This window comes from Podarcis muralis, chromosome 8 (assembly GCF_964188315.1).
Source record: "Podarcis muralis chromosome 8, rPodMur119.hap1.1, whole genome shotgun sequence".
Taxonomy (NCBI): Eukaryota; Metazoa; Chordata; class Lepidosauria; order Squamata; family Lacertidae; genus Podarcis; species Podarcis muralis.
Genome location: NC_135662.1, coordinates 182,753 through 206,067, shown reverse-complemented (window position 1 = coordinate 206,067; position 23,315 = coordinate 182,753). Strand labels below are relative to the sequence as shown.

At 58.5% G+C, this 23,315-nt stretch overlaps 1 protein-coding gene across 2 annotated transcripts; it reads left to right on the top strand.

Annotated features, from left to right (window-relative positions):
• Nucleotides 1-5,572: 5,572 nt before the first annotated feature.
• On the top strand, nucleotides 5,573-23,315 carry NRBP2 (nuclear receptor binding protein 2). 2 transcript variants are annotated; one of them, XM_028735858.2, is made up of 18 exons: nucleotides 5,573-5,816; nucleotides 12,754-12,876; nucleotides 13,027-13,128; nucleotides 13,803-13,892; nucleotides 14,293-14,333; nucleotides 14,433-14,527; nucleotides 14,770-14,793; nucleotides 15,359-15,442; nucleotides 15,555-15,610; nucleotides 15,831-15,926; nucleotides 17,434-17,566; nucleotides 17,674-17,776; nucleotides 18,106-18,156; nucleotides 18,475-18,610; nucleotides 18,887-18,940; nucleotides 19,134-19,227; nucleotides 19,503-19,558; nucleotides 20,721-23,315. In XM_028735858.2, exons 1-18 carry the CDS (start codon nucleotides 5,682-5,684, stop codon nucleotides 20,787-20,789), a joined length of 1,542 nt encoding a protein of 513 aa, XP_028591691.2. In that variant the 5' UTR covers nucleotides 5,573-5,681; the 3' UTR covers nucleotides 20,790-23,315. The 2 variants fall into 2 exon arrangements, with proteins under 2 accessions (XP_028591691.2, XP_028591692.2); XM_028735859.2 differs by having other exon boundaries at nucleotides 5,577-5,816; nucleotides 19,134-19,197.

Sequence of the window (23,315 nt, the reverse complement as noted above, 5' to 3'; positions counted from 1 at the left end):
CTAGTTTCTGAAGCCATTGTCACAGGCCTCCCCAAACTGTGCTCTTTTGACTGTATTTGAAGGATTTGAAATAACTCCTAGGAAAGGATTTTCCAAGATACCATATTTTTCCGTGTATAACACCCCCCCCCCCCCCGTGTTTTGGTAAGGATTGCCCAGAGTTGTTGAGCTTTTTGGGGGGAGGATTACCACCTATCCTCTGTCGCCTCACCAACAAAAGCCGCAAATCGCCCACCCAATTACTGCAGCGACAGCCAATCAACACCTTATCTTGCTGCAGCAGCCAATAACACGCCCAATAGCAGCTGACAATCTCCGGCTCGCAGCAGCAACCAATCACAAGTTCCCCCATGTACTATCCGTGTATACGACTACCCGGCCCCCTTTAACATTCTTTCTTAGTAAAATAAACCTACTGTTATACTCTGTGTTGCAGGAATTTGTGTATGGGGGGGGGTTGCCCCTCCAGCAGATATCCTGCACATGCAGCCCACTACCAGAATCAGCACAATCACTTTTGAGACTTTTGTGATTTGTCCCCACAAAACACTTCATCACAGTTTCTTCCTATCTATTCAAAAGGCCTTTGCTGCACGATACCAATTGTAACAATTCACTGATAAATGTATTTATGCACTGGCTCACTGGGGAAACTTCAGAAATTCCTATAGACATGTGAGCTCAGCTCCTCAGCAGCCCCTCTGCCTGAGTGATAACCCCTGGCATCCTGATACCTGAGTGCTAGACAGGTGGCCATTCCAGAAAGAACAAACCCAGATGGAGACAAAAGGTGTGATTAACTTGGCTGGGAAACAGGGAAATGTAAATGTCTCTTTTGTTCCACGTGATGGGTGTTTGGTGGAGGGCAAGGGGAACCATGGGGCAGGGTCCAGGATGCTCAGATTACGGCCACCAGACCTCCCCTTTCATGATGTAACCGTGATGTATGAGTGATGTAGTTTGGGGAGGGTGTAATATGGGGATTAGCAGCTAATAAAAGTTGGGGTTCTCTTTTGTTGGGGGCTTCCATCTTGTTCCACCTGGTGGCAGGTGGGAGTCCAGTCGCGACAGTCTTCAATCAAGACCAAGCCTACTGGCTGCTGTTTTGCTCTGGTATTCCTGGCTGGTGTCCTTGTTTTTTGTTCCAAGGGAGCCCACAGATTTCTCCGCTAACAATGGAAAAGTAAGGTATTTCCTTCTGCAAAGGAAATGTTTGGAGCCATTAAGAGTCAAGATGGCTTCAAGATTGCTCTCCTCTACTATTTCAGACATGTGGTTTGTGTACGTATTTATGTGTGCTTACCTTGTTCACTTAGATTTTATTTCTGACACCATAGAATTATTATAACATAAATATTGGGGGGGGGGGAGAGGAACAGCTGAAGAGTCCATCATGGATAGTCTCACACAGGGGCACAGAGTATAGGGCGGAGTGGGCTTTAGCCCCCTTAATATTTTGGGGCAGGGGGCTCAGCCTCCCCAGTGTTGAGGGGGCTGCCACACCTTGCAACTGCCAAGCCCATCCTGCTGCCCCTCTGCCCCTTGGTTCAGGCTTGACCCAGGGATGGAGCAGCCGTGGCCAGCAGCCTCTCTCCGCTGCGGTGGAGCTTTGCGCAGGGCAGCCCAGTTGAGGAGAAGGGCAGCCGCTCTCTGCCGCCGATCCTCCACTCCGAGGAAGCTGTCTCCAGAAAATGTGCCTGGTGGATGGCAGGCTGAGTGGGTCTGGGCAGCTTGGGAGGGTGTTATGCATGGTCCCACAAAGCACAACTTGGAGAAACCTTGAGTCGATCCTGTCCAAAATATCAAGAGCTGAAAAATGCACAGATTGGGTACAGCATTCATTCATCTGGAATATCAGCACAAAACACTGTTGAAGATCCTCACCTCAAGATGGGGGATGTATCCAGACAAGGCATCTGGAATAGCTGCCTTGGCCAATGGAACTTGGAGCTGTTGGCATGACTGACGGTTCTTGCCAGACCTAAGGCGCCAGAAGGTCTCCAGCAGGAGGTGGCCCTCTGGAGCCCAGAGCATTTAGGGACATCACACCAGCACCTTCCTCCTTCAGTGTAGGACACTGCAGCCTGGAGCTCTGGACAGCCTTATTTGAGTGCCTGACAAGAGTCAGCCCTTGTCCATCAAATCTCATGTCAGTAGAAACCAGGCCGCGTTCGTACCAAGGCATGAGTGGCTGGCTCAAGGCAGACTGGAACACATCAGAGTTGCAAAGAACACTGGAGGGGCTGTGAAGTAGGGAGCAAGAATTCAGCTGGCTTTGGGGTCCATGGGGCGAGGCAGCAAGCACAGTGTAATATTGGAGGGGGGGCAGGGAGGTGCCCAGGACCAGGCTGCTGAGCTTGGAATGGCTTTGCTCCTCATAAGGACAGGAGCGGCTTTGCTTCCAGTCTCCTCCTGCAAACTGTTTGCTTTCCCCAGAAACCTTGTGGGGTGGGTGGAGGAGGAGGAGGAGACCCGTCTCCTCTCTCCATTGGTGGGACAGTGAGCTATTCCAGGCCTGAAAGCAACGTGCGGGGGTGGGGAGGAGAAAGAAGGATGTGGGGAGGATGAAAGCCTTTCCAGGAATCAGCTCTGGACAAGATGCACGCACAAAGCGGCAGGTTCTGCCAAGGAGCAGAGAGAGGTGTTCCTGGCACAGGAGTGGCCCCCTCCTGTTGCAAACACAGCTCCTGTCATGGGACAGAGCCTGCTTCTTCAAGAGGGGGGAGAGTGCCAGTGCTTCCACAGAAGGGGAATGCACAATGAAGAATGCACAATGAAGCACCTTTTCACCCACACAGAAACACCCCCTTCTCTCCTTCACACTTAGGAGAGGGGTGTGTGTGAATGTGCTTTAAACGTATGGGGCGTGTGCAGCCTCAGTGGCACCATAAAGCCAAGGAGACGGATTGTGGCCGGCAGCTCCAAGAGCCTGCGTCCACTGCACCAAAACCGCAAAGTGGCCCCCTGAGTGGCAGGGTTGATACACCCCTGAGGACCAAGAGAGGTGTGTGAGACCGGCTGCATGAGCCCTGGGGGCAACCGAGGCAGGGCCTGAGGTGGCCACAGCCCCTGGCAGAGCCCAGGCAACCAGAGGACTGAAGGAAAGCCAAGCTCCTAGTCCTCATGGGGTGCTCTGCTCCAATCCAGCAGCCGCCAGAAATGAGGAGCCTGGAGCCACGCATGACAGGGCCTCAAAAGGTTCCCTTCCTCTCCTCAGGGAGCTGGAGAGGCCCAGGACTTGCCAAGACCAAATTCCTGGCTGTCTCTGATGAGTCCCAGAAGAGGAGGGGGAGGGGCAGGTGCCTCCTTCGCTGAGTTGCAGCAGAGTCTGGCCTTCCAACAGGAACATAGGAAGCTGCCTTATAGCGAGTCAGACCTTTGATCTGTCCAGCTCTGGCTGGCAGCACTGGCCCTTCAGGGTTCCAGGCAGGAGCCTCCCCAGCCCCACGTGGAGATGCCAGGAGGGGCTGAACCAGGACCTCACTGAGTTACGGCCCTTTGGCAGTGGATTTGGGCCCGGGGAGGGGGGTGGCCTCTGCAGGCTGAGCAAGGGCCTCTCCCTGAGCTACCTGCCCCCTCCCCCATTCACAATGCTCCAAAGAACAGGCCAAACATCTGAGGATCCCATGACCCTCAACCCAGTTGCACAATCACGGCGCTGTTGTTTCTGACCAGAAGAAAGCGCCTAGGGCTTATCTGCACACTTCAGATTTGGGGGCTGGGCCCTCCATGTTGTGGAGCCTTGTCAGAGATTGTCTTGCCACTGCCTGGATGGGCCAAGGGACTTAGAACCCCACCCAGCCTGTTCCTGGTCAAGCCGCAGGCGGCTTTGTGGAGTTGGTCACACCCTGGGCTCCCTGTTAAAGCAGCAACAGAACCTAGGGCCCTCTCCAGAGGAACCTCTGGCTGAAGGGCACCCCCAACCCTGCTCCCCAGACAGGCCCCAAGCCCCCCCAAGCAGGCACCTTCCCGAGGGAGCGGCTCTGCAATGGGGAGTCTCTGTGCCTCTGTCTCTCTTATTGATTGCATTCATTACAATTACCGGTATTCTCTGCCCTTCACTCAAAGGTTCCAGGGTAGAAACCTGCAGGGCAGCTCTCTGCCCCCTTGCAGACCAGTGGGGCAGCTGGTGGCTCCCTGGCTGGTCAGAGGGCAGCCCCTTTGGGTCCAGGGGGGCAGCACGCAGCAAGGCTCCTCCTCCCTGCAGCTTCTGCTACCGACTGAACTCCAGCCATTCTGGGGACTTGAAAGACAAACTAGCCAGCCAGAATTGTAGCAGGACATGGAAGGAGCACTTGCCAAGCAACAGGCAGATTTCAAGACCCAGGTCCGCCTGCCTCGGCCACTGGACATCTCGGCCTGCCTTCCTGAGTCCCGTCCAGTAGCATCCTTCCCCACACAAAAGGGGGGCCACGTTTGGCTTTGTGCCAGCGCTCATCACAGAACATCCCCCCACATTTCTCCGCCTGACCAATTCACCCTCTTCCACAGACAGACTTGGGGAGGGGGCATGCTCTATGGGAATTCTGTCAAGGGTGCTGTTGGGGGTCTTCTGTCATGTGCATGCACAATTTCATTCTGCACGGGCAAAGATGGGCACAGTGCCGGATTTAAGTATAAGCTAAAAAGGCTATGGCTTAGGACCCCACTCTCTTGGCCCCCCCCAAAAAAAATTTAAATTGTAGAAACTGGGTGTACATTTCCAAAAGATAAGATAAAAAAAACCTAAAATAAAACCTACAAACAGCAGCAGTGTTTTGTGTTGTGTAGGCTCCTGTGATGCAAGTCATAGGCCCCGCCTGCTCCCTCAAATATCCCTGGTTTGCTCCTTTCTATATATAGGGTACCTCCATTCTGCATGGACTGCTTGCACGGCAACATGTGCAAATGGCTTGAGATACCTATGATGTCCATACATTACCATATAGCAGCGACAATTTGTTGTTGACAAAGGACAGCTGGACATAGAAAGGGCCCCATTACCTTCAGGAGCTGAGGACCGCATCAAACCTCAATCCGGCCCTGGTCGGACACCAGCAGCCCCCCCCCCGGGGGGTGACAGATGCCCCCTCTCCCTGCTCCGCAGCCGGGTTCGTGCAAAGCCCACCGATTGCGCGCCACCCAGAATCTGCGTCTTGCTCCTCGGAGGCTGAGGCTGCGCGGGCCACGACAGCCCCTTCCCGGAGCCCAGAGGTGGGGGGCTCGCTCTGCTTGGCCCCCGCGGCTGCCCCCCCCCCCCCGCCCGCAGGCAGCGCGCCTCGCCCGCCCACTTGCCAGGACCCCTCTGGCCAGGGAGGGCGGCGGCGCCTCGGCTCCCCTCCCGGGGGATCCGCGGCAGAAGAGGGCCGTCGAGCTCCGGGCCCCCTTCTCCGGCGGGGCGGGCCGGCTTCTGCCGCCGCCAGGACCCGGAGGCCTCGGTGGGGCGCCCGAGGGCAGCGCAGATCGCGGCGGCGCTCGGCCGGCGCTCGGACCCGGGGCGGCTTCCCGAGCCGCCGCGACAGCCGCGCCTTCCGCGCCGGGAGCGGCGACGGGGAGGCGGGGAGGCGGGGAGGCGGGCGGAGCTGAGCCCGGGCCCGCCCCGGCAGCGGGGGCTCGGGCGGCGGAGGCGGCGGAGCGGCGGCCGGGCAGCGGCGGGACGGAGGCTGCAGCTGCGCCAGCGGCGCGTCCGTCCTCCGGGCGGCATGTCGGGCGCGGCGGAGGCGGAGGCGGCGGCGGCGGCGGTGCCGGTGTCGGCGGCGTCGCAGGAGGAGAGCGAGGACGAGAGCGAGGTGCTGGAGGAGAGTCCCTGCGGCCGCTGGCAGAAGCGCAAGGAGCAGGTAGCGGCGGCGGAGCCGAGGGCGGGCAGCTCCCGGAGACACCGGGCCGCGGGGTCCACGAGCGGCAGGAGGGGCGCCCCGAGGGTCTGCGCCGCGCTTCCGGCGGGCCAGGGCTGCCCCCCAAGCTGCAGCGGGGACCGGGCAGGACGGAGGCCGAGCCGGGCTTCCTCGGTGCCGGGCGAGCCGGGTCTGCAGCGCCCCGGTGCCTCCCTGCCCGACTCCCCCCTTGCCTCGGCGGGCGTCGCAGCTCTGCCTTGCTTGGTCTCCGCGCCAACCCGGCGAGGTGGGCGCACGAGGGGCGGCAGGAGAGCGGGGCTCCCGGGACCCGTCGGCGCACCTCGCAGTCGCCTCCCCGCCTCGAGGGGGAGCCGCGGGGTTCCTGCAAAACAGGGCAGCGGGGCAGCCCCGGTGCGGAGCCGGGGAGGGGGGGTCCCAGGCGGGCCCCTTGCTTTCGGTCGGGCGCTTGTCCCGGCCTCTCGTGGGCTGCTTATCTGGATGTGGCGCCCCAGAAGCGAAGTGGGGCCGGGAGGCAGCCCAGCTCAATCCCGCTAGGGCGAGGCAGAGCCCTGGAGGCGGCAGGGGGCTTTGCCCTCCTGGCTCTTGCGCCCCCCTTAGCCAGCCCCGCCTCGCCCCATAGTCAGAAGACAGCTCCCTCCTGTCGCCCACAGACAGAGCATGTCTTTGGCTGGGTCCCTGCCTACCTGAACAAATCTCTCCTTCGGGAGGAAGCCTCCGAGTCCCCCTCCATTTGGAGAAGGGACACCCTCTCCCTGGCACAGGACCCGCCTTCTTTGCACGGGGCAGAGCCCCCCCTCCATTGCCCTCCCCCCAGGCGCCTCTGGTGCTCCTGCTCCTGATAAGGCCCATGTTTGCCTTCAGGGGATGCCCCCGGGGAGGCCTGCTTGCCCAGTGTTGGGGGGCCTGCCCCATGGGCCCCAGCCACGATAGTGGGGGCAGCAGCCGGGAGCCAGCTGGGAAGAGGGGCTCTGGTGGGATCTGTTTGCTCAGTGCAGGCAACCCCACTTCCTCCTAGGCTAGGCCTGCCCCACAGCACGCAGGCAGTGTGACCCCCTCCTTCTTACCAGCGTGGCTTAACCTGCCTGGGAATGAGGCTCCCTGAGCTGCACTCTGCACTCGCCCAGAGACACACCTGAGATTTTGCCTGTGTTTCTGCTGGCCAGGACTGCTGGGACCCTGCCATCGCCCCGCTCTGCAAGTGCCAGGGAAGAGGATCCTGCCCAGGTGGCCTCGCTGCCGCTCTGAGGCACAGGGTGGAGCTCCCGCTCTTGGCTCTGCCCAGTGCCAGAGAGGCTCTTGCCCTCCTGGTCACTCATTCCTGGGCCTCTGCGCACAGCGTGGCTGCATCCCAGTCCAAAGGGTCTCGGGAGCCAAGGCCTTTGGTGGCAGAATGCAAACACAGGCTGGCGCATCCCAGGCAAGGCAGGGCGATTTCTTCTGCGCTGACCTCCCCACCTCCGCTGTTTGCAAAGCCTTGGCAGCTTCAGGCTTCCATTGGCACAAAACGGGTCTATGGAACCGCCTGCCACTGGCCTGGCTGATGCCACTGGCACCAAGAGCCAAAGTGCCAGCAGTCCTTGCTATGACCCACCTCCTGCCGAGGGGGGCTTCTCCCTCGTGGGGGTCGCCACCATTGCCAAAGCTGCCTCAGGAGCCTGGCCCACCCATTGGGCCACTTGCTCTGGCCTCTGGGGACAAGCCTGGATGTGCTGGTGTCCCTCTGGGGCTGGGCAGACTTCTGGAGCCCCACAGGACCAGATCGGTGATCCCTGTCTTCTGAAAGAAAATGTCCATGTAGAGAATGGGAAGCTTGGAGGGTCGTTTTTTTAAAATAATACTCAAGCAATATATGCAGTTAATGGGGGAAAATGCCTAGAACAAGCTGTGGGTCTGGCCTGCCCCCCTCTCCCTCCCCGCTTTGCCTCCTGCTCTTATTAAGGAAGAAAGTCCTGCCAACCGCCCTCCACTTCTGCTCCTTGGTGGAGGATCCTTGAATAAGCATGGGTGGGGTGCCATGGGTGGAGGGGGTGGGTGCTAGCCAGGAGGCCCACAGGTGACCTCTGCAGAAGGGCTGCTTATCTTGCAGCAGACCTGGGCTCTGGGCTGGCTTATCAGGGCCTCCTGCTGTGCCAGGCTTAGAGGGGGGGGGAGGGGGGCTTTGGCCTTCAGTTCGGCCTTCAGCCCCTCCAGACCTGCTGCCTGCCTGCTCCACTTTGCTCTGGAATGAGGCCTCTTGAGGAATTATTATTATTATTATTATTATTATTATTATTATTATTATTATTTTATTTTCTTGCCTTCTTCCCCAACAGGGTCTCAGGGCACCTTACAGATAAAATACAAGCAGCTAAAATATAGGGGGAAAGCAATAATTAAAAAAACAATTAAACATTAGTACAATTAAACAATGTGAATATAAAAAAAACCACTAAAGCATTAGAATATAAACACCGCAGGACCCGCCCTTTCCTTAAATAACAGTCGGTTCCCAAAGGCCAGTCAAAATAAAACTGTCTTCACCTCCTGTGGAAGGTGTGCAAGGAGGGAGCCCAGCCCATCTGGCTTCTGAGGTCCCAAAGTTGTGGGAGAGCAGTCACCACCGAGAAGTCCTCTCCCGTGTTCCTTCTGCCTTCCTGGATTGTGGCCTGGCTGTGTGTCTGAGGAAGGCAGGCAGAGGTAGAGGGAAAGGAAAGGAGGGAAATGGTGTCATGGTGCAGAGGCCCTCTTGGGACTTCAAGGGACTTTCTTTGCAAAAGTGTCCCCTCACAAAATGACCCTTAAAGGCCCAGGAGCAGCCCGCCCCCCTTGGCAGCTGCCTCTCTTGCAGTCTCAGAGACCGCAAGGCTTCCACATGCCTGGCCCTGTTTGCCTCCTGGGTCTCGCAATGCAGTTGCCATGACTACAGCTTCTCCAGAGCAGCTGTGGTACCCAGCCAGATGGCCCTGCAGCATCTTGTTGGCTGATGAGCCAAGCCCTCTTGCTCCTCATTGGCTGCCTGGGATGGGAGGGGGAAAGCAGAAAGGAAGCACCTCCAGCCTCTGAAGAGGCCAGAGACTATCTTGGTTGTGAGTTTTGGTGAACCTGCTCCCAGCCTTGCTGGCTGTTTCTCCACCTGGCCTGGGAGGATGGAGTTCAGACTGACTCCAACTACGAAAGCAGAGGCTGCTGAACAGACTCATGGGCTGGGGTGCTGTTTGGGTTTCTTCTGTTGTCAGGGTTGTTGCTGTTGGTTTTTTGTATCTTTATTTTGTATCTTGTCATTTATGTGGAAACTGTTCAGTTTGGTTATATACTTTTTAGTATTTCGTTTATTGTTTATGACCACTTTTGTTATGTTGTTAGTATTTTTTCTTCTTGTAAGCTGCCTTGAGCCAGGGCTTTTGCCCGAGGAATTTCTCACCAGCATCAGCACGATGTTCTTGTGGCAGTTGTCAGGCATCCTTCCCCCAGAGAGGGTGGTTGTTAAGGACATTTATCTCACGTCTTCCCAACAGAATGTTGCTCAAGGCAATCAATGATTAAAAAAATGAAGCTCATCAAAATTCAAATTTAAACATTTATAAACCGCACACCAAAGTTGTAAGCAGAGCTGGAAACCAAAATGGTTTCAATTATATCAACAGCCAATGCAAAGCCAGCCACTGAAAGTCAGCAGCAGAGCCAGTGGGAAAGAGCCGTTGCCTTCCTCCCCCCCCCCCCCATTTGCCACCTGGAAGGCTGTCAAAGAGGAGGTTGAATTTCCCAAAGGAAGGTCTCCCAAGACCTGCCTCTGGCCACTGACCCTCCTCCCCATCTCCTTTGCTGCCCCCCAGGGTGTCTGTGTGATGCTGCCTGTCTCCTTTTCAATCCCTCCCTGAAACGTCAGGCTCCCGTCTGGACCCCGCCATCCTCCCCCCCAGGAAATGAATTTGCCCAGCTTGCCCAGGTTCCACCCTCACTGTGCCTCCCCACCCTTCATTCGTTTAAAACGGTTGTCCTCTGCCCCCCCCCCCCCCGGCCACAGAGCCAGAGGCGAAAGAGCAATGAACCCTTTTGCACAAGCAAAGCAGTCTCAGCCTTTTCTGCACAGCAATGGTGGGGGCTGTTGGACGAAGAAATGCCTGTGTCCCCCCCCCCCGCAGTCCTTTTTGGGCTTTGCTCCTGGGGACCCTGCCCCGGGGTTGCTTAATCAAAAGGTGCCACAAAGACTGGCTCTGGAGTGAGTCACTCCCCCTTGGTCTCTTGTGGGGGGACGTAGACCTTCAATTAGACGTTTTCCGGGGGGGGGGGGGAGTTAGTCTGATGTCCACTTTGGCTGCCCCTTTTGCAATCCCAACTAAGAGACTGGCAAGCGGGTGGCGCCTGCCCATCATGTGGGGAAGGTGGGCGGATTGCGACCCGTTTCAGTGGCAATGGGCAGTGGGGTCGGAGGCCTTCCCTGGTTGGGCTTGGCCACTGGCCCAACTGTGGCTTCCTCCGCACCGTGGCCAGGGGGCAGGCAGGGTCCTTCCTGGCAGACGCTGCCTCTGAGACCCCCTTCCCTCTTGGTGGGTCTCCTTGGCACGGTGCCCATGTGAGGTGTGCCCTGTTCTTGCAAGTTGCCAAGGTGTGTCATCCCAGGCACACCTTTCTGGGCCTTTGACTGAGGGGGTCCCCATGCCAGCTAGCCGGGCAGACAGCAGCGGAGCCACCCCAGGGTGAAGGCGGCTGGTTTCTGGCCCTGGCAACCCCACTCCTTGGCCTGGGGGGAGGCAGGTGGCCGGGCGTGGGGGGGGAGGATGGGGACAATGGGGGCTCTTTGTTCCCCTGGCAGGAACTGGGCCATGAGGCGCGGCTGCCAGGACGGCTCCATCTTCCCCTCTTAATGAACTCGGGCTGGCGCTGCGGCTGGAGGCCTTTGTCCCTCCTGGCCTGCCAAGGCAGACGTCTGCTGGTGCCCCAAGACCTGGCAGGCGGACGGGACAGGGTGTCCTCTCTGGGCCACAAACAATCCTGCCTTTCAGCAGGTGCTGGGCCAGCTCTTGCCTCCCCCCCCCCCTTGCCAGCGCCTGCTGCTGTCGGAGGCCCCACAGCAAGGAGGCAGGTGCCCAAGGGCCGAGGGGTTGGCACAGCCCCCCTGCAGGGCATGCCCTCGGTCCCGCATCCAGGAGCCAGCCCTCTGCCTCAACTTCCCCTGCGGCAGGAGTGGCCAGCCAGGCAGGAGAGCAGGACGGAGCCCAGGGCTGTGCTGGCAGGCTGCCTTTTGCCCTTGCCTAGCAACAGCCGGGGCCTTGTTTTTCCCCGCCCATTTCTGCCAAGGAGATGTGCTGGGTCTGGGCCCAGGTAGCTTGGCCAATTGGGGGGCCATGGCGATCTCTCTCCCCCCCCCCAGGGAACCACTGGCTACATTCCCCGCCCCCCAAGCATCCTGGGAATCTCAGCGTTTGTTTACTAAAAGATATCCCACATTCCTTTGCCTGCCCTGGATGCCACCCCCAGAGAGGCTGGGAAAGTGTGCCTCCTGCCCCATCCCCATCAGCCTCTGTGCCCCCCACAGAGGCTGAGTAGCAGGGCAGGAGCCCAATAGACCCCCACACACACATGCACACCCTTCCTTGTATTCGGAAATATACTGCCTTTGATCATGGGGGTTAGCTTAGCAAATTTATTAATAGTTTCCCACAGCAGATGGTCCCGCAGCGATTTAGAAGAATAAAATACAACGAAGCAGAATAAAGTACATGAACATATTGTCATAACAAAAATAAAAGCATCCAGTCGCTGGTGCTGCCCAGAAAGGCAAAGACAGATCTGCATGGCACTGAAAATAAGACAAGCTGGAGGCAGATGGGTCTCCTGGGGGCGGGGCATTTTCTAGCTGGGAAGCCACTGCAGAAAAGGCCCGTTCTCCCCTCGCCAGCCCTGAGGACAGAAACAGCTGGCAGGATCAGGCCAGTGGCCCATCTAGTCCAGCACCCTGTTCTCCCCGTGGCCAACCAGATGCTTGTTGTAGGAAACCTGCAGGCAGGATCCAGGCTCCAGAGCAACTCTCTCCTGCTGCGCTTTCCAGAAAGGGGCATTCAGGAGCATTGCAGAGCCTGGCAATTGGGACTGGTGGCCTCCACTAGCCCTGTCCTCTGGGGGGTTGTCTAATCCTGTTTAAAGGCCTCCCAGCCTCCTGTGGGCGAGAGTTCCACAGTTGGACTCTGGGCTTCTTTCTTTGATCTGCCCTGAATCTTCCAGCATTCAGCTTCACTGAAGGTCCCGGAGTTCCAGCGCTACGAGGGGGAGGAAAACCTTTCCTCTCTCCACTTCCTTTGTGCCAGGCATCCTTGCAGAGGCTTCTCTCGTGCTGCCCCTTCCTCGCCTTTTCTCTAAACTTAAAAGTCCCAAATGCTTCAACCTTCTTTCATAGGGGAGTCGATCCACCCCCAGATCACTTTGCTGGTCCTTTAGCTCTCCTGGGAGATGGCACACCCAGAAGGGCCTCAGGTGAGGATCTCTGGGACTAGGCAGACAGAGAGAGACAGTCCTCTGGGGTTAGGAGTCAGGAGCCGTGGGAGATTTAAAAGGCCGAAACCATCTCTTTGAATTAGGCCAGAGCAGTTTCCACAAGAAACAGTGTTAAATGTTGTTGTTGTTGACCACCATTCATAGGTATCAGGGCAGTTCACAACATAAAAATACAAGATAAATAACACAGAATACAAAACAAAAATGAAGCCATCACCCACATCCCCTCCTGCAAACAGATCTGCTCCTCCTTGTTCCCGTCGGCCACAGAGCCCTGCCTTCTCAAAGAGCCAGATTCCAGGCCGTCTCCAAAGGCAGCCCCATGCATTGCAGCACTCTCCCAGTGCTTGTCTGGGGCCGTGACTCCGCTGTGCTCTGGGGGGGCAGGGCCCACATCCCGCAGCTGCTCTGAGCCTCTTGCGCGCTGAAGCTGCGTCTCTCCCCACAGGTCAACCAGGGCAACATGCCTGGACTGCAGAGCACCTTCCTGGCCATGGACACAGAGGAAGGCGTGGAGGTTGTGTGGAACGAGCTGCAGTTCACCGACAAGGCGGCCTTCAAAGCTCATGAGGTGAGGCTGGCAACCCCCTAGACCTTGGGGGTGGTGCACGCCAAGCGCTCTTCCCCAAAAGAGGCGGCGCCTCACCCTGCCCAGCTCCAGACCCCCAGCTTGTTCCCCATGGCTGAGTCTCCCCTCCCTGCCCACTTCCTCTGGCAACAGGAGAAGATCAAGACCATGTTTGAGCAGCTGGTTGTCGTTGACCACCCCAACATCGTGAAGGTCCACAAGTACTGGCTGGATGTGAAGGAAATCAAGGCCCAGGTGAGGCAGGAGCCCCCCCCCCCCCATGGAGGCTTGGCAGGGCTGCCCCCAGCCCTAGGGATAAGCTCCCTCCAGGATACGGGCCCAGACCTGACCCTGAGTGGGGAAACGGGTTGAGGGTGACCACCCTGGGGGAGGTGGGCTTGTGTAGGGGTCTCGGGGGCAGAAGAACGGCTTTCCAGGTGGAAGCCCTTGGGTTCAATCCTGGCAGCATCTCCCATCTCAGCTGGAGCGGCAGCGGCTGCTGAGGCTGCCAGCGCAGGGCTGGCTTGGCAAGACCCTCCTGCGATTCTGGAGAGCCACTGCTGCTGCTCCAGGTGACCGAGAGCCTAACTTGGTCATGCCAGGGTGGGGGGCAGCCCCACACATCCAAAGTCTTGTGCCCATGCCCTGGTTTCGACAAAGCCGTTGTGTACGAAAGAACCACCTGGCTGGTGCCCAGAAAGAAAGCTCCAGGGCAGGATCCTAAGCATAGTAAGAGCCTGGCAGAAGGGAGGATTCCTAGAACCCTCTTTCTGTTGGGGGGCTGGGTTTGTCTTTGGGCGCCCATTTCCAGACCTTGCCCGTGAAGGAGCCTCTCCCCCTTGGGGCTGCTGTGGGAAATGTGGTGCCTGAGATGCTTCCTGGGGCATCAGGTCAATCCCTCAGCTCATCCACCTGGTCCCCCCCACCAGGTGATCTTCATCACAGAGTACGTCTCCTCCGGAAGCCTGAAGCAGTTCCTCAAGAAGACCAAGAAGAACCACAAGGCTATGAATGCCCGGGTAGGACCCCTGCCCTGCCCCCCAACCCCCACTTCCCCCAAGCCAGGCAGGGAGCACTTCCCCCAGGCCCCTGCAGGGATGCTCCAGCTTGCCCCCCAGGGCGACAGGTGTGGTACAAGGGCGGGGGGGGGGAGCTGGGGGAGAGCCAGAGGAACCCTTGTAGCAGGAGCAGCAGGTCAGGCAAGACAGATCTTCCTCTGAAGGAAGCTACTCCCCGCAGGCTGACCGGGGGCCCCCGATGGGTGGGTGAAGGTGGATTCAGGGCAGGCGGCTGCCCTGTCCAGGTGGCAGCTGCTCCTGTTGAGCGAAAAAGGCACTGAGTCGATGTGGTGGCCCCCCGTGGGTGTCTCCTGAGCTGACTTGATCTCTCATTGCTCCCCCTACCAAAAAAACAAAACAGGCTTGGAAGCGCTGGTGCACTCAGATCCTCTCGGCCCTCAGGTGAGCCTCCGCTGCTGCTGCTCCCCCCGCAGTGCCTCAGCCCCACCCTCTCTGTGGGGAGAAGCAGTCCAATGCCCCTCGACTCCCTTCCTCTTGCAGCTACCTGCACTCTTGCGACCCCCCCATCATCCATGGGAATCTCACCAGTGACACCATCTTCATCCAGCACAATGGACTCATCAAGATTGGGTCAGGTACGGAGCGGGTCCTGGGCCTTGGCAGGAGGGACCCCCCCCCCCCGGGGGTGTGGTGGGGGGTAAAGAACCGCCTTTGCTACCCGTGGGGCAAACTGACATGGGAGGACCTGGTCCGGCCCCCACAGCTCTCCCCCGTGGCCAGGCAGGGTCCTCAAGGCTACACTTGTAAGCCTTTCCCCTCCTGCTTCACAGAACCACGTGCTTTTCAGTAACTCTCCCTCTCTGTTCTCTCCCTGCAGTTTGGCACAGAGTCTTTGCGAAGGGTAAGTGCTGCCTCTTCCTCTTGCCCCACAAACGTATTCCCGACCCCGTTCCATAGGGAGCGACAGGCGGGTTTTCCTCCGCATTCTTCAGGGCTCCAGGTCTTGTGTTTGACCAGAGGCAGCACAGCCACCCGAAGTTCCAGGAGTGCTGGATTGCTTCCTTGTGAAGACCTTCTCTGGGTCACTTGGGCTTCGGGGGCAATGGAGTGTATGTGTGTTGGGGGGGGTCCCCGTCCTCTGTTCTGGCCCCAGTCCATTCCTGGAGGCTGTGGGATCTCTCGCAACCTGCTGCCTGGGGGAGGATGGGCCCCTCTGGACACTCCATGCGCTGTCACTTACGGTAAGCCCTTCAGAAGCATCGCTGCCTCTGGCTGTGGAAGGCAGAGCAGAGCCATGGTGGCTGCAGCCATCAATGGCCCTCTTCTCCGTGAAGTTGTGGAACCCTCTTTTCAAGGCCTCCACGCTGGTGGCTGCCACTGGCTCCTGCAGGAGGGAGTTCCATAGGTTAATCCTTGTATCCGCCCTGAATGCTCCAGCCTTCCTCTCCCTTCTCCCCGTCCCACAGCCATCCCGCCTGAGCTCCGCAGCCCCATCCGTGCCGAGCGAGAGGAGCAGCGCAACCTGCACTTCTTCCCCCCGGAGTACGGGCGTGAGTAGTGGTGCAAGAGCCCGCTGGAGGGTGGGCGGGGCTTCCTTGGAGGCGGGGCTTCCCTGGAGACGGGGCTTTGGCCAGCTGGGTCTGGTTGTGCTTGCTTTTTCAGACGTGGCGGATGGGACGGCCGTGGATATCTTCTCCTTTGGGATGTGCGCTCTGGAGGTAGGGAATCTGGGGAGTGCGGATGGCCATGCAGGGGCCCTGGTGACCCTGCCCTTGGGGGGGGGGTGGCCCCTTCCCCACATCCACCACCTCTTCCGCAGGGGGCTTCTTCCCAGGCCAGCACTGTCTTCTGGCAAAAGGGTTGCTGCGAGCCATGCTGCCCCTTTTGTTCTGCCCCAGCTTCACCCCCTTGCCCCCTTCCCTCTGCTTCTCCCCACAGATGGCGGTGCTGGAGATCCAGTCCAATGGGGACACCTACGTGTCGGAGGAGGCAATTGAGCGGGCGAGGCATTCTCTGGATGACCCCATCATGCGGGTGAGAAAAGCCTCTTGGCCACCTCCCCACAGGGGTGGCACAGCAGGGGATCAGGCTCCCTGCCTGTCTGGTGGCTGTGGCAACCCCTCTGCCCCCACCCCCATTGTAGACGCCTGGAATGCCCCACTGCCCTTTCTCTGAGGGCGAATGCTGCCAGGCGGCCTTGAGAGGATGAGCAGCATGACGGTGAGGCTGCCTGGCTCCTCCCCAAGTCCTGCTGCTGTGGCAAAGCCCGGACACCTCTGGACATTGCAGGGGAATCTGGCTTCCCAGCAAACCAGGAACGAGCCTTGGCTTCAGCTGGAGGGCTGTGTTGGGAGTCTGGGGCCTCTGCTGGCAGCACCAGGATGGACAGATGGACGGATGGAGCTTGCGCCTCCTCCCTGCCAAGCCATCGCTGGGCTTAGTGTGACGCATGAACTAGGCCAGGGACGTCCAACTCCCCATAGACTGCGATCTGCTCACAGTATTAAAAAACTGGCAGTGATCAACCATTGTTGCAAAAAGACTGGCAGCAATCTACCCAAAGTTGTGGGGCTTTTTTTAGGAAGCCAAAGTTGGGGTGTTTTGTTTGGTTTTTTTGCTTTTTTTGCTTTTTTGTAAGGAGATGGCTGAGGGGCCAGAGCTCAGCCACCATCTAGAAGAAACATACCAGTAGATCATGATCTATCTGTTGGAGAGGCCTGAACCAAGCCTTCGTGAAAGGCGTGGGACGCCCCATGGCTGTGGGGTGGGGTGGGGGGTGGGCAGCTTTACTGCAGAGGAAGAGCCTGCTGGATCAGGCCAAAGGGGTCATCTAGTCCAGCATCCTCTTCTCACGGTGGCCAACCTGGTGCCCATTGTGGGAAACCTGCAAGCAGGGTTCTGTCCCCCTATGGCATGGGTAGGCAAACCAAGGCCCAGGGGCTGGATCCGGCCCAATCACCTTCTAAATCTGGACTGCGGATGGTCCAGGAATAGCGTGTTTTTACATGAGAAGAATGTGTCCTTTTATTTAAAATGCATCTCTGGGTTATTTGGGGGGGCATAGGAATTCGTTCCTCCCCCCCTTCAAAATATAGTCTGGCCCCCACAAGGTCTGAGGGACGGTGGAGCGGCCCCCCGCTGAAAAGGTTTGCTGCCCCCTGCCCCATGGTTTCCGCCCACTGGAATTGAGAAGCCCCTCTGCCCCCAGCTGTGGAGACAGAGCCCAGCCACCTCCATGCAGATCATGCTTCAGCCCCTTTGGCAATCCCAGTTCTGGGTCCAGCCGGGCCTCAGAGGCCAGAGCCAAGGGGAGGGGGAGCCAATGTGTGTCCCATGTGGCAATTCCCTGGCAGCGTCTCAGCTGCCCACTTCTGCGCTCCCTGCCCTTTCTCCTGCTTTGCCCGGACACTCTGGCCACTGATCTGTGGCTTTTCCTGGCCGGCCTCTTGGCTGTGGTGCCCGGCTCTTCTGGCAGGAGGCTGGCGCTGAGCCCGGCTTCCCCTTAAGACACCCCCCCCCCGCTGCCCCTGTGTCCTTGCAGGAGTTCATCCTGGGCTGCCTCCTCCTGAACCCGGACCGGCGTCCTTCGGCTCACAACCTCCTTTTCCACCGCGTCCTCTTTGAAGTCCACTCCCTGAAGCTCCTGGCCGCTCACTGCTTCATCAGCAACCAGTGTGAGTTGGGGAGGGGGTGGGAGTGGGGGCAGCTGGGAAGGGCGCCCCCCCCCGGCCAGGCCATCCTGCTTCAGCCCCAACCAGCCCTGCTTGCCTGATTCTTGCAGACCTGTGGCCTGAGAATGTGGTGGAAGAGAAAACCAAGCAGCTGGACCTCAGCATCGTCATGGCAGAGATCCAGCGAGAGGGTCGCCCGCCTGTGCAGTGGAGGTGGGCAGCCAGGGAAATGGGTGGGGCTGGGCAAAGGGAACCTCCCTCCACCCCCAACCAGCCAGCCAGCCAGCTCCTCCACACCAGTGTGGCGTAGTGGTTAAGAGCGGTGGACTCGTAATCTGGGGTCGCGTCTCCGCTCCTCCACCTGCAGCTGCTGGGTGACCTTGGGCCAGTCACACTTCTCTGAAGTCTCTCAGCCCCACTCACCCCACAGAGTGTTTGTTGTGGGGGAGGAAGGGAAAGGAGATTGTGAGCCGCTTTGAGACTCCTTCGGGTAGTGATAAAGCAGGATATCAAATCCAAACTCTTCTTCTTCTCCACTTTAGATACTCAGAAGTTTCCTTCCTGGAGCTGGACAAGTTCCTGGAGGATGTGAGGTGAGTCTGTGCACGGGCTGCACGTGTGGGTCCCCCTGCCCCCTTCATGCCCCACAGCAGGATTCCAAGGGTGTGGGTCTCTTGCGTTCTGGGACTGCAGAGGGGCAGCCCTGCTTTTTGCCTCCCCCCCCCTCCAGGAATGGGGGCTGGGGCAGACGGACGGATGAAGAAGCAGAGCTGCTGCTCTCTTAGGGGGCTGAGCCCCAGAGCCCCCTCTCCCCCTCCCCTCTTGGGCTCTGGCTGCCAGCCTCCCCCGGGATGTGGGGTCCATGGGGCTGATGCTCCCAGCTGGCCTGTCTTTCTCTCCTTTCACCCCAGGAATGGCATTTATCCCCTGATGAACTTTGCTGCCACCCGCCCCCACACGCTCCCCAGATCGACATCCCAGCCCCCCGAGGACCCTCAGAAGGCCAAGACGCCCACCCCAGAGCCCTTTGATGTGGAGACCAGAAAGGTAAGAGCAGCTTTGCAGAGCTGCAACGGAGCGGCCAGAGGGTCTGCTCTGCATGCGCGAGATCCTGACCTCAGCCCCCCAAGGGCATCTTTGGGGTGGGGGGCCTGGAAAGACCCCAGCCTGCATCCCTGGTGGAAACCAGTGTAGGCTCGGTGGAGCCCCAGGGCTCTGGCCTCAGCGCCCACAGGGGACCCTCTTCCCCAGCCTCCCCTCCAGCGTGGGGTGGGGGCCAAGGAGCCCCCTCCTGAGGAGTGTCCCTACCTCTCCCCCCCCCAGGTGGTGCAGATGCAGTGCGGCATGGAGTGGAGCGAAGAGAAGAGGCAATGGCGGGTACGTCTCCCCCCCTTCCTGGCCAGGGGAAGAGGGCAGGAGGGAGCCCTGGCTGTGGGGCAGAGGAGAGGCGGCCGCTCTGTGGGTGCCCTGCAGGCGCCGTCAGCCAGCCTCCCCTTCTCACACATGGGGGGGGGGAGATTCTCCCTCAAGAACTCCCCCCCCCATACACTCTCCTTGTGTGTCCTCCCAGCTCACGCTCCTTCTGGTCCTGGAAGACAAACTTCACCGCCAGCTGAGCTACGACCTGCTGCCAAGTGAGTGGACTCCCCATTCCTCCAGGGCAGGTGGGCCTCCCCTGTACCCCCCCCCACAGTTGCCTGGTTCTTGGACCCGAGACATAGGTGGGGGGCTCCCAGTGGCACAGCCATGGCCTTGGGGGGCTGCTTTGTTGGCCTGGGGTCAGCTGTGCCTCCCACGCTTTGTGGGGGTCCCTCCCCACACCAGTCTTCCTTTCGCCTCTCACTCACTGCCACGAGGCTTGAAATACCAGCCGGCCCTCCGGCCCTTTGGTGCCCCCCCCTTCAGCAGCTCCTCCTCCTCCTCCTCCTCTCCTCCGCAGATGACAATCCCAAGGACTTGGCTATGGAGCTTGTCCACTATGGATTCATCAGCCCGGTGAGCTACTTCAGGGCCCACCCCCTGGTGAAGGGGGGGGGGAGGGAAGCAAATGAGAGAGAAAAGGAAAGTTTGTTTGAGGCAAGAGCTCTGGTCCTGCTCCTCCCAGGGATTAAGCAGGTGAAAAACAGGTGGGGCTGCATTTTTCAGCCAGTTCTGTCTGCCTAGGAAAATAATCCAAGCTGTCAAGTTCCACAAGCGCTTTCTCTTTCTTTCTTTCTTTCTTTCTTTCTTTCTTTCTTCTCCCCTTTCTCTTTGTGTGCCTTTTTCTGCATAGCCTCTGCCCCTCCCTACCCAGCGTGGCCAGTGGCTACAGTGGGAGTTGTGGATCAACAATTCCCGGAGGGCGACAGCCCCCACCTCCAGCCCCCCACCCCTGCTGGGCTGTGGGCACCTGCCTTCCTGATCCCCCTCAGTCAGCTGACATGGGGGGTACCAAAAGGCCCTCCTCTTCCAGGGCTACCCTCTCAAACTCAGTTTATGATACAATACGATAATCTTTATTGTTATTGTCCCATAGAACAGAACAACGAAATTTTAAAAAAAATCTACACCAGACATTCAAAAACCAACAAGCCTGCTATCCCAGCTATCCCAGCCTGGTTAACCCCCTAAAAACTCTGATACCCCATAATTAAATACAATATACTCCCACAGAGACTACCTTACACTGCGTTTAAAACCAAAATCGCATTTGGATAAAAACTGTTTCTCAGGCGGCTGGTTTGCTGAGCCACATGCAAAGCTGCAGAGGCAGACGGCCAATTCTCCACCCTCTTTTTCAAATCTATTTTGATTATTACATTTCTATCCCCCCTTTCCTGCCAAGAAGCTTAAAGCGGCACACACGGTGCTCCCCTCCCCATTTCATCCTCGCATCAACCCTGTCAGCCAGGCGAGGGATGGCAACTGGCCCAAGGTCACCTGGCAGGGGGACAAGAGCCAGCTCAGAGCCAGCCCTGTGTTCGATTTCTTGCTGGGTTCCCTGGAAGTTGGGGGCAGAGAGAAAGGGCATGGAAGAGCCGGGGCGGAAGGCAGTGGGGCAAATGCCCCAGGCTCCCCCTAGGGACCAACTGGGAGGAGGAGGGGGGCTGCCACTGAGGCCCAGTGTGGGGGAGCGGGAGGGGAGCCCCCGCTGACCCTGCCTCTTCTTCTCCCCCAGGACGACTGTGACAAGCTGGCCGCCTTCCTCGAAAGCGCCTTCCGCAAGCAGCACCCTCCTCCCTCCTGAGCCAGCGTGGTCTGGGGCAGGTGGGCCCCGTTGGAGAAGGGACAGGAGCCACCTTGGGCGTGGTGGGCCGGAGGGCTCCTCTGTGCCAAGGCTGGCTTGGAGGGCAGCAGCCGGGTGGGGGAGGCACCAGGAGCCCTGAGGGTGCCCCACCGGAAGACCAGGAAGAGCTGGGCAGGGCTGAGAGTTGGCGCTGGCCAGGGCGAATCTCAGGAACGGTTGCATTTCCACCAGCCCCTCCCCCATCTCCCCCTGCTGGTGGGGGTGGCAGAGGAAGTACAGGCTTGCTCAGAGCCCCCGGTGGCCCCTCTTGCTCCGCAGCGTCCCCTTACGATGGAGAGGGTGGCAGGCTCAGAGCCACGAGAAGGAAGCAGAGCTCCAGAGGCCTTCGCTTGGCCACCACACCCGCTGGATTCCCCCCTCTGCTCCTGTCCGTCCCAGATTGGGGGCGCCAAGAGGGAAGTCCCAGGACCTCGTTCTTCTCGGAAGGGTCGGGAGCCATTTGGACTGGGAAGGAGCTGGGCCCCAGGACCCCCTGCTTCAGAAGCTGCTTCTGCCGCCCCCACTTGGAGCTGCTCAGCTGTGCCCTGGGCAGGCAGCGTGTGCGGATTCTGCGCTCTTGTGATGTATGTCGTGTTTGCGGCTTGCAGCCTGCTGAGCTGCCTGCCTTGGGCACCTGGCGCTGGCGGTGCCAAACCTCTCCCCCCCCCCCCCCGTTGCTTTGCCAGTGCCTGTGATGATAGCAATTAATATATTAAAATATAACGAGCCTCTTGGGGAACAGTGGCCTCCTCCGTTTCTGAGAACTGGCCCTTTCCCAGCCATTCTTCTCTGGGCAAGAGGGCCGGGATCCTGCGCAGCCTCCGCTGCTCTGCCTGCCTCCCTTGGAGCCCAGCTCGGGTGCCTGCAGCTCCAGTCAGCTGGATGGCTTGTCCCCTGGGAAGAGGCAAAGCGGCTCCAGGAAAGGCAGACAGAGGCAGGAAGAGGGCCCTGTGGGGGACGCTCCTCTCTTCTCTGGACCAAAAAGCTGCTTGACCTGCACCCAACATCCTGCCCCAGCACGGAACCCCCAACCCAAATGCATGCCCTGCTTCAGCACCATCAGCCTGGCCGCTTGTGGGGAAGAGGGTGGGGAGCTAGCAGAAGCCGCTTCTCTGGTGCTGCCTCCATGGTTGGGCTGCCCCCCCCCCCAGCAAATCCCAAGGCAAGATTCAACTAGCAAGTCTTGCGAGCAGAACAGAGCCAGCATGAGGGCTCCTTTCTCCCGCTGTGCCCACAGAAATTGGCTGGCAGTTGCTGGGTGATCCCCCCAAACTGCACTTGGGAGGAAGAGAGGAGACCATCCCGCCTGGCAAGCTGAGAAGCTTGTGCTGATGAAACAAGTGGCCCTTGTACTATGTGGATTTCCTCAGCACAGGAATGCTGCCTGCCAGTGCCCTGGTCTTTGGCGAGCAAGGGGGGCCTTGCTTGCTGCTGCTCTTTGATAAGCCAGCTGTGATCCTCTCTGCAGGTGGGCTTGCTCAGGTGAATTATGTAATTCTATTCTTCCACCCCCACTGCCCTTAGGCTTCCCTTGTCAAATAGCCAAAGCCCTATTTCCATCAAGACAGCTGGGCTAAATGAGCCTCAGATCCTGCTGGTGTCCTTGCTCAAAGTCCGTCACCCAGCGCAGTCCATCCCTTGCTGGGAGTGCAGATGCAGATGCAGGCCTGCTGTGCTGGAAGAGGCTGAAAGGCTTTTCGGTAGTAAGATGCACATTCCAAAGGACACCCACGAGGTCCAGAGAGGAAGATCCAGAAGTGGGCCCAGGGGGCAGGCATGCCATGTGCCCCCAGCAGCCCCAGACTCTGTTTTCTTTCTATTTCTATTTTGAAAAAAGTAAGTCTCCAGTCCTCCTGGGAATAAAGTTAAGCAGCAAGACGTGCAGGTTCCCCTTCTACACACTGTCTGTAAGAAGAGCCAATCTGGCTGCTGCTGCCGCCTTTCAAGGTTTTTAGCCAGTGAGTGAAGTCAGAGCTGTGAATGATGAGTGAGTTGTTTAGGACCCCAGAGCTTCCTATTGCCTGGTGTCTTAAAGAACTGCTGTTTCCCCCACTCCTTTAGCACACTTTTCTGGCTTGTGGTTCACTTTCTAATCCTTAGAAACTCTGTAGTTTGCCCACCCTTTTCTCCTGGTAGTTAGGATGCATCTTTCCTGTGGTGTGACTTTCTGCAAATACAGTAAGTATGCATGGATGTAAAAACAACAACAACCCACCTTTGCAAATGGCAAAATGTGAAAGTTTTGCCAAGAGGCTTAGGTACGTCTCCTGTTGTGCACTCATTAAGAAGTCATCTATAGCTGACAGTGGTATACATGTCTACTAAGAAGCCCATTTGTGATAAAAAGGGCTTACCCCATGGCTTTGGTTTAGGGCTGGCAGTGAGGGAACGCAGGCTCCTTGTGCCTTTCACAACTGTGTGGCAGACAGAAGTTCTAGAAGTTAAGCCTTTTCAGTTATGGAAATACAATGTTTCACTTGTTCACAA